This window comes from Ziziphus jujuba, chromosome 10 (genome assembly GCF_031755915.1).
Source record: "Ziziphus jujuba cultivar Dongzao chromosome 10, ASM3175591v1".
Taxonomy (NCBI): Eukaryota; Viridiplantae; Streptophyta; class Magnoliopsida; order Rosales; family Rhamnaceae; genus Ziziphus; species Ziziphus jujuba.
The window spans coordinates 6,189,262-6,199,101 of record NC_083388.1 but is presented as its reverse complement, the minus strand read 5'-3'; the positions used below and the strand labels follow the sequence as shown (position 1 = coordinate 6,199,101).

Sequence of the window (9,840 nt, the reverse complement as noted above, 5' to 3'; positions counted from 1 at the left end):
TTTCTTTTCTTTCCTCTACCTTCGAATCCATCGACGCATCTAGGGTTTCTTTCTACTTTTCCTTTCTTTCCCTTTCAAAAACTTGATCTTTGTTACCACTCTGAGACAGAGGAGAGACACACCATTGTTGGCTCTACTCCAATCTGTCATTTGTCGCCGCCACCATCGTCACAACACCATCGTCGCCACAGTTGATGAGAATTCCAGTTTGAGCGGTTCCTCTCAACATGTCTCTACTTTCCTAAATGTTGTCGTTCTCGGCAATGTTGTGAGCGAACCTCGTCCTTTTCTACGTTATCACCGATTTTCTGGTTTTTATACGATAAATTATGGATGCTATTTTTTATTTTTTTATTTTTTTTCGCTCTTAGCTTTGATTCATTTTTGTGTTAGCATAGTAGCTCGGGTGGTTGGGTCTTTATACTTTCAGACAGCACTGATTGATTCATTAAAATTGGTTGGATTTGCTTTTCTCTGTTTAATGTATATATCTTTTAATCTGGTTTGTGTTTGGATCTTTAGCGATGTTGGTTCATGTGGTTAGGTTTGATAACTACTTCGGTTTTGAGGTTGGTTCTTCACGAAATTTATCTTATTGGCGAGGAACTGAGGATTTGAGAAAGGAAATGGGTCATTGCAGTGGAAGATAGCTTCGAACTTAAGGACATCTTATATTTTCTCCTACTCATTTGATTTCAGAGTTCTTTTTCAGTATAGTTTTGTTAAGTTTAGTTTAATTTAGTTTATTTTATTTTTTTTAATTTTCAATTTTTCAGGAATTAAATGTTGTTGCCTTCCGAGATAGTTGGACAGCACAACTTGTTTCGTCTATTGAATTGCAAACTTGGTTTTTGCATGGAAAATGATATCAAATGGGTCCAACCATTATATCATGATCTTTTCCCTCTTTTAGAAGTACAATGCTCGCATTGGTGGTTCTCTGAAACATTGAAGTTTCTTTAGCTATTTTTCCTTATGGATTGTGAGGAGCTATTTGATGATTAGTCTATATTGCAAAGTGTTAAATCTTGACAATTTTATTACACTAGTTGTTTTCTTAACTGTTTGGAGATCCTTATGTATCTTCTTTGAACCTTTTTTGGTGCTCATAATATTCAGGATGCCGGTAAATTAGCAGTTTTGAATAGTCTAATTGGACATCTTGTTTTGGTACGTTGAATTTGTATTTTAAGAGTGGGATCCTTTTTGATTATTTTTTCTATCTGATAGAACTGCATAGAAGTTTCTTCTTTATTCTGAAGTTTTATTTCTCATTTACTTTCAACCAACTAGTGAAAATGGTGCAACTCGGGCTCCCATAAGCATTGATTTACAAAGGGATGGTTCTTTGAGCAGCAAATCAATTATATTGCAGAGTGATTATAAATCTCAGCAAGTTTCTACAAGTCTATATTTCAACTTCATGGTTTACTGCTAATTTTATTTTTATGGTCTTTAATCTGTAATGGAGACCTTCTTTGACAACTTTAAGAGTAAAACTGATTTGCCTTGTGTTTTCAATGGCCCCTAATATTTGCATGGGTAATTCCATGTTGATGTTTTCATCACTTATAAACTCTTTGTGATATATGGACTGTCCATGCCGTTATAAATTAAATAATTTAGAATTCTTTAGACATAAATGTTAAAGTTGTTAATTTTCACCTTTAATTGCATTTTTAGTTTAAGATTAGGAACGCATCCTTCAAGCGGAAACATTTTTCTATTGTCTAAAATGTTTTCCTTCTGTCGGAAACATTTTCCTCCTATCGAAAACTAATTTCCGCCAGTTGGAAAATCTAGTTCTAATATATATAGGTCAATTCAAGCCTCTGGATAATTTTTTGCCTGTCGGAAAATTTTTCCTTCAAGCCGAAATTATTTTCCTCATGTCGGAAAACATTTTCTCCTGTTGGAAATTGTCGAAAAATATTTTCTCATATCGGAAACTAATTTCCTCCATTTGAAAAATCAATTTGTAATAGATTATTTAAATTAATATTGGAGTAAAAAAATTGAGAATGGAGACAAATATTATATAAGATGAAGATGGATTTAACAAAAAATGCATTGACTTTTAAAATCAATAACCAATTAAAAGAAAAGAAAAATGATATATATTTGTTTTTCTTTTCAAAATCTTATGGACATTTCATAAAATGATATATAAACTAAAGATTCAAAATTAACTTCAGAAAGCCTATTTTCATTTGGGATTAAATTCTTAAAAAAAAAAAAAAAGACTAAATACATACTACACCATTATCACAACATAAACAAATCATTACCATCGCGTAGAAAATATAATATCCAAAATATAAAATAATTATCAAAAGATATTAAACCATAATACTAAATTAAAACTTTCTAATTCGAAGCATAAGACAATGGATTTGTACATCTTTGCCTATAATATCCAACACTACAGCATGAAACATTGTATTATTGTTTTATCTTTTGCATGTCCATTTGCTTTAATATTTCTGCTTATGTGGTACGTGCATAGCCCATGGTATGCATTTGGAAAAACGTTGCATAGTACTTTTTCAATAGCAGGGTGTTTATCACTCACAAACACCAAATTCGGGAAGTCTCCAGTGGCATCCTTGAGGTTTTGGAAAAACCATGTATATGCTTGCTTGTTCTTTCCATCTCTAATGCCGAAAGCCAAAGGATATATTTGCTTATTGCCATCCATGCCTGATGCAATATACATCTATCCTTTGTATTTTCCTTTCAATGTAGTCATATCAACAGCCAACATGGGTCTTATGTGTGATATAAATCCCCTAACGCATGCTCCAACCCTTTGTATTTTTGTCCTAAGTTGGCTAGTTTTTAAAAAAAAAATTTTTTTTTTTGCTATTCTTCAAAAAACAATTTACGGGGTGGCTAGTTTTCCAAAAAACCCATATATATATATATATACTTGATATGGGCCGTTGCTATGGTACAATCCACATGCAAATCCGTATAAAAAACCGTAGACACACCTCTGATGTGTATATATATATATTTATATGTGTATATATATAGAAATATAACGAAAGTAGGGATAAGAAAGCAAACAAAAAGATCACAAAAGTCAGGTTAAAAAAAAATAAAAAAGGAAAAAGAATGAAGATTGAAATGGCATGTTCTTCGTCAACTTCAATGATTCTTCTAGTAATAAGACTGTGGAATGCAATTAGTCCAAATCTTTAAAGGGATTCTTTAAAAAAGGGATTTGATTACGCAAGTTTGTATAGGAAAGCAAAAACAACGCTGGAAACAATAAGCAGCGGTTAGCAGTTGTTTGAGTACTTACTATCACAATTTGCTTCGTCCTGGTGTTTTTTTTTTTTTTTTTTTTTTTTTTTTTTTTTTTTTTCCCTCAAATATATATATATATATATATATTAACGTGCATGTGCATGGATTTAGACTTAAATTAATATGTAAAATGCAAGGTTTAAATGATCAGTTCATGGTTGTTGACATAGAGTGTGAGAGGATCATAAATCCCTAGACCGAGTATAATTGAAGTCAATCCATAGAAATTCCTTTTATTTGAAAACTTTAAAGTTCTTTTTAATATTTTGAGTTAATTTTTATTTAAATTATGTGATATATTTTTTTAATATTTTATAAAAACAATTATATGATAATTTTAATCACATAAGCTTTCTTAAGTAAATTATATATTTGACAAATATATTGAAAAATTATAATATACTTAGTTAAATATATTTAAAAAATTATAATTTATTTAGTAAAATATATTTGACAATTATCATTTGGTTAAAAAGACTTGTCTTATTAAAATCATCACATATATATTTTTTTTCATATAGAAAAATTATCACTTGATTTAAATAAAATTAATTAAAATATAGAGGTTAAAAAACTTGTCTTCTTAAAATCACCACAGTTTTTATTTTTATTTTTATTTTTTATATTGAAATATTATCATTTAGTTTAAATAAAATTAATTAAAATATAGATTAACAAAATTTTGAAAATTTCAAATTAATTATTGCAAAAAAAAAAAAGAAATAAAAAATGAATTTTGAAAGTAATTTATCTTAAATAAATGTATAAAGGAAATTTAAACCCCTTCAAAATTTGGATGATATTATTATAAATCTAAAAAATATTTTTATATTTATATCAAACCGTATATGTGTGAATAACATATTTTTTTAAAAAAATAATAATAAAAATTATAAACAGAGACGGTAAAGCTCTGTCTCTTTACCTTGGCCCTCAACTTTGTAATTGGACTTTGAACTCTTTAAGTTGGTGGGAACTAGTCCAACCGCTCATTAACGTTCCAATTTGAAAAATTGAAAAGTAAAACTACAAGCGGATAGTGCGGGTGTAACTACTTTGAAAATATATACTTTTTTTAAATTTTCAAAGTCAGCGTGGATTCTGCCATTCCTCGTTACATTTCATTACATAGAGCACTCTTTTGGGTTCAAATTCATAATATGCCACTGCCTTATATGACAAAGTTATTTGGTGAAACGATTGGCTCCCATTTGGGTAACTGTATTATGGTGAACTCTGATGAGGAAGGCTTATGTTTAGGCAAGTTTATGCGAGTGCGAGTGCGACTGGATGTTCGGAAGCCTCTACGACGAGGACTGAGACTTTCTTTGCCTGACCATGACCAGGTATGGGTGGAATTTCAATATGAAAAACTAACTGATTTTTGTTTCCGGTGTGGACTTTTGGAACACACCCAAAAAGATTGCGATATGGTAGATGCTGGTTGTGGGGAACAATATGGAGCATGGTTGCGTGCAAATCATTCTGTGCCTCTGTCTTTTGGTGGGAAACCTGCTCGGCGGAAACCTGTTCTTCCAACTATTTCAAATGATGAAGTTTCATCTCACTCTTTAGTTCTATCAAATTCTGGTGCAAAATGTAATCCACCAATTGTATCTTCGTCGAGGATTGCTAAGATTGGTCCTGGTAGTGGGGAAGAGGCGGCGGCGGTGCATGGGGCTGTTACTGGGACGGTTGCAGTTCAAAGTGGTTGTGAGGGTGATAACATGCAACTGCTCCTTCCAGATCCATATGCTGATGTGGCAGATTTAACCGAAACGGGGTCGTTGAAGTCTAATTTGAGACCTGATCACAAAGTTATGAATACATTAGTGCCTGTGCCTATAGACGTTGTTTCAACCCAAAATAATGAAGATGTGGCTCTTGTTACACAACAGCTCTTGAAGACAATCTCGAGTGAAGAACAAATGAGTGTGTTTTCCTCTTCTAAGTTGCAACTAGCAGGAAAAATTTTTGTGGGTGTCAAACGACCTGGAAGCTTTGCTCTTTGCAGACCACGAAATTCGAAGAGACTAAGAGGTCCTGCTCTAAAACTTAAGAATGTTGATTCTGAAAACGTGGTGGGGACTGAGAAACAGCCCCACCACGAGTCATGAAAATTTTGAGTTGGAATGTCCGAGGTTTGGGGAACCCTCGGACATTCCGAGTATTTACCAAAATGCTCAAAACTCAAGACCCCGATATTGTTTTCTTGATGGAAACGAAACTTTTTTCTTGACAACTTGAGAGGCTTCGTCTCTACAGCAGTATGGCTGGTGTGTTTGGTGTTGACTGTGTTGGTTTATGGTGGTTTGGCTCTTCTATGGAAACAAAGTTTAAATGTTTCAATCAAATCTTTCTCACCAGGCCACATTGATTCAATTGTTGTTCACCCATCTAAGGGGCCTTTCAGATTAACGGGCTTCTATGGAAATCCTAAGCCCAGATTGAGGCAATTCTTTTGGCAGTTATTGGAAAAATTAAATTTGATCTGTACTTTGGGATGGTTCCTAATTGGGGATTTTAATGAGATTTTGTAACCTACTGATAAGTTGGGTGGGAGATCACGTATGGAATGGCAGGTTGATGGCTTTAGAAAGGTACTGGATTACTGCTTCTTATGTTCAATACCATATATAGGGTATAAATTTACTTGGAATAATAAAAGGAGTGGAACTGCAAATGTTCAAGAATATATTGATAGGTGTTTTGCCAATTTTGAAGGCCAAAATCTATTCCCTTGTGGTGTTGTGCAGCATTTTCCAAACTCTGTTTCTGATCATCAGGCATTATGCTTGCTCTTGGATGGTAGTGCCCAACTAGACCTTCGTCCAGGGAATAGATTTCATTTTGAATCGGTTTGGTTAGGAGAACTTGAGTGTGCAAATATTGTTGATGAGGAGTGGAATTTTACTCCTAGTGGAACTGTCACTATGCATGATGTTATTCAAAAAGTAAATAACTGTGCTAAGAAACTGAGAAGATGGAATAAGTATTCATTTAATTATATTAATCAACGGCTCACATGTTGTTACCAAACATTATCAGACCTCCAGTATAAATCACCAACTATTGATAATATGAGGGAACTCCATCAGGTTGAAGATGAAATAAATTGTTTACTTGATAAGGAGGAATCTCGATGGAAACAGCGTTCCAGAGTATGTTGGTTACGAGAAGGAGACCGAAATACCAGGTATTTTCACGTTCATGCGAGTTCTCCTCGTCGACGGAATTTGATTAGAGGTGTAATGGATTTGAATGGGTTATGGTCTTCAAGGCCCGCAGCATGTAGTTGGGGCTTTCATGGCTTATTTCTAGGATCTGTTTACTACTAAAGGAAGTCATATTGAGAGTGATTTAAGCTTTGGAGTAAGGGGACGCGTTACGGATTTCATGAATGCCGAGCTTTGCAAACCGTTTATAGAAGATGAATTAAGAACCGGTTTGTTTAAAATGAATCCTTCAAAGGCTCCAGGACATGATGGTTTTCCTGCAATGTTCTATCAACATTATTGGCCTTCCATTGGAGCAACCATAACTGAAGCATGTCTACAGATTCTCAATGATGGAGCAGATATGGGCAACATTAACCACACTCTAATTGCTTTAGTGCCCAAGGTTAATGACCCTTCTAATGTTTCTGATTACCGGCCAATTAGTTCATGTGATGTTATCTATAAAATGATCTCGAAAACTCTTGTGAATCGTCTAAAGGCTTTTCTGCCTAAGCTTATTTCGGAAGAACAGAGTGCTTTCGTTCCAGGAAGGCAAATCACAGATACTGTTTTAGTGGCCTTTGAACACATGCATTTTATTGGCAAAAAACATTTGTGTCAAACCGGTCTTATGGCACTTAAATTAGATATGAGTAAGGCCTATGATAGGGTGGAATGGGATTTTTTACGGTAGATAATGCAAGAAATGGGTTTTAGTGCAAGGTGGATAAACCTAGTCATGGCTTGTGTTACTGGAGTTTCTTATTCACTTTTGATTAATGGCAGACAGCAGGGTTTCTTTGAACCTACTTATGGCTTACGGCAAGGTGACCCTTTATCACCCTATCTTTTCCTATTTGTCTTTGAAGGACTCTCTTGCTTACTTCGGAAGTCCTTATTTTCCAACCTACTTACTGGGATATCAATTGCACCGTCTTCTCCACCAATTTCTTATCTATTTTTTGCTGATGATACTATTTTGTTTACCCATGCTACCCCAAGTGATTGTCAGCAAATATTATCAATTCTCCATTTATATGAAAGAGCTTCAGGCCAGAAGATTAATATGCAGAAGACGATGGCAACTTTCAGTCCTAACACACCACAATCGATTCGAAATATTGTGTTTCAAGAGTTTCAAAATTCAACGTAATTGTGGTCATGATAGATATCTTGGTTTACCGTCATTTATTGGTAGGAGAAAGGTTGAGCTTTTTCAGTCTATTAAAGAACAGGTGTGGCATAAATTGGAGGGTTGGAATGGAAAATTATTTTCTAGGGGAGGGAAGGAGATTCATCTTAAGGCTGTTATTCAATCTATACCAACATATACAATGAGTTGTTTCAAACTTCCAAAGAAGTTAATAAAAGATTTAACTGGTCTAATGACCCGATTCTGGTGGGGTTCTTATGCTGGAAAGAGAGGTCTTCCATGGAAAAATTGGATGCAACTTACACAACCAAAGTCTCAAGGTGGACTAGGCTTCCGATCCCTAGATGAATTCAACCGTGCTTTGCTAGCAAAACAGTGTTGGAGAATCGTTAGAAATCCCAGTTCTTTACTAGCAAGAGTGGTGAAGGCAAAGTATTTCCCACGATGCTCCTTTTGGGAAGCAGGTATTGGTCGCCAACCATCCCATTCTTGGCGTAGTCTTGTATGGGGGAGAAGAATTCTGGAGACTGGTGGGATATGGCGTGTTGGTGATGGAAAATCCATTCGTATATATAAAGATTCTTGGCTGCCAGGGGTGGGCCCATCTCGAATATTGTCTCCTAGAATCTTACCAGAGGATGCTATAGTGGCATGTTTACTTACTGATTCTGGAGCTTGGAATTTAAATCTGTTACAAGCTTCTTTCTCTACTGATGAGGTTGAAGTCATTAAAAATATCCCATTTGATGGTGCTGATAAGGCTGACCGTTTTGCATGGAAATTTAGTCGTACGGGTGTCTACACCGTTCGAACTGGTTATTGGGAAGCTAGGAAGCTTGGGGTTGGAAATCGAATTAGTGGCCCCAGTGATTCGACTGTTCATATATGGTGGAAAGGTATCTGGAAATTATCAATTCCAAACAAGGTTAAGGTTTTTATATGGCGTGCATGTCAGGATGCTATTCCTTGTCTATCTTCCCTAGCCTCATGTCACATAACTGATATTAAAGAGTGTCCATTATGTTACCAAGCTGAGGAAACTACATTACATGCTTTATGGAGTTGTATGCATGTGACCCATATTTGGAAGCATTTAGAATTCTATAAAGAACTGAAGTATGGTGTCTATTATTCTTTTACTGCTTTATGTTTCTATGTTTTTACACAGTGTCCAGAATTCCAACTAGAGAAATTTTCATGGGCATGTTGGTGTTTGTGGAATAACCGAAATGACCTCGTACATGGCAATTGTATTAAATCTGATACTCAATTATTGGACTCTATTTCGAGATTGCATGTGGAGTTTAAAGAGGCTATGATGAGTACCAATATCCAACGTCCGAACTGAGCACACCAACGGTGGGAGCCACCACATGGAAGTAATTTTAAGATAAATGTAGATGCCTCTGTTCTGGCTAGACAAAACAGAGTTGGGATTGGCATGGTAGTGCGGAATTCTTCTGGTGAATTGATGGGTGCTATGGCAAAACCTTTTGAAGCTTCCTGGTCTGTCATGTATTCTGAACTCATAGCTATTCGTGTGGCAACAGATTTCTGCATGAAAGCTGGTTTCGTCCATGGTGAAATTATAAGTGATTGTCGGGGGCAGTTTGTGCGGTCAATGTGGGTTTACCAGAAGCTAGTTTGGATGAGAACTGTTTTTTGGTTGAAAGACTACACAAGTTATTAACATTATGGCCAACTCTTACACTTTCTTTTGAGTCCAGGGAAAAAAATAATGTAGCCCACTGTATTGGAAAATATGCTACGGGGATCTCTAATTTAGAAACATGGCTTGAGGAGGGCCTACAGTGGCTTCTCAATTTGCTTTGTGCTGATGTGTATAATGATTTAATGTGATATATGATATTTTACCCCTTTTTCAAAAAAAAAAAAAAAAGTCAGCGTGGGGTCAGCTGTCCCCACACACTCTCAGCATTATTTTATTGATCTCAAATTGTTGCGTGGACTATCTTTGGTTGCTCTGTGATTCAATTGAGTGAATTAATTTGCAGGCAAGCAGCGGCTCTCCCATTTTATAAAATAGCGTATGCACTTTTCCCTTTTTTATTTTTCTTTTTTTTTTTTGATTTTCAGTCTCCTTGCTGTTGATTTGTTGTTTGTTTGAAAAACCCCAAAAAAAGGAAAAAAAAAAAA

General features: G+C 35.0%; 1 protein-coding gene across 1 annotated transcript; it reads left to right on the top strand.

The window, feature by feature from the left end:
• The first annotated feature begins 5,882 nt into the window (after positions 1-5,882).
• On the top strand, positions 5,883-9,373 carry LOC132799665 (uncharacterized). The gene is made up of 6 exons (XM_060812100.1): positions 5,883-6,473; positions 6,634-7,220; positions 7,317-7,421; positions 7,699-8,614; positions 8,852-8,985; positions 9,103-9,373. The coding sequence occupies exons 1-6, from the start codon at positions 5,883-5,885 to the stop codon at positions 9,371-9,373; spliced, it is 2,604 nt and encodes an 867-aa protein (XP_060668083.1).
• The last annotated feature ends 467 nt before the right edge of the window (positions 9,374-9,840 follow it).

What these genes read in the sequence shown, in the direction of transcription:
- LOC132799665 (XM_060812100.1), top strand. Translation starts at nt 5,883, where the DNA reads ATGGAATGGCAGGTTGATGGCTTTAGAAAGGTACTGGATTACTGCTTC. An exon ending in GATGGAAACAGCGTTCCAGA is followed by an intron (nt 6,474 to 6,633) that starts GTATGTTGGTTA and finishes GCTTATTTCTAG; the next exon opens with GATCTGTTTACTACTAAAGG. An exon ending in CTCTCTTGCTTACTTCGGAA is followed by an intron (nt 7,422 to 7,698) that starts GTCCTTATTTTC and finishes TGGTCATGATAG; the next exon opens with ATATCTTGGTTTACCGTCAT.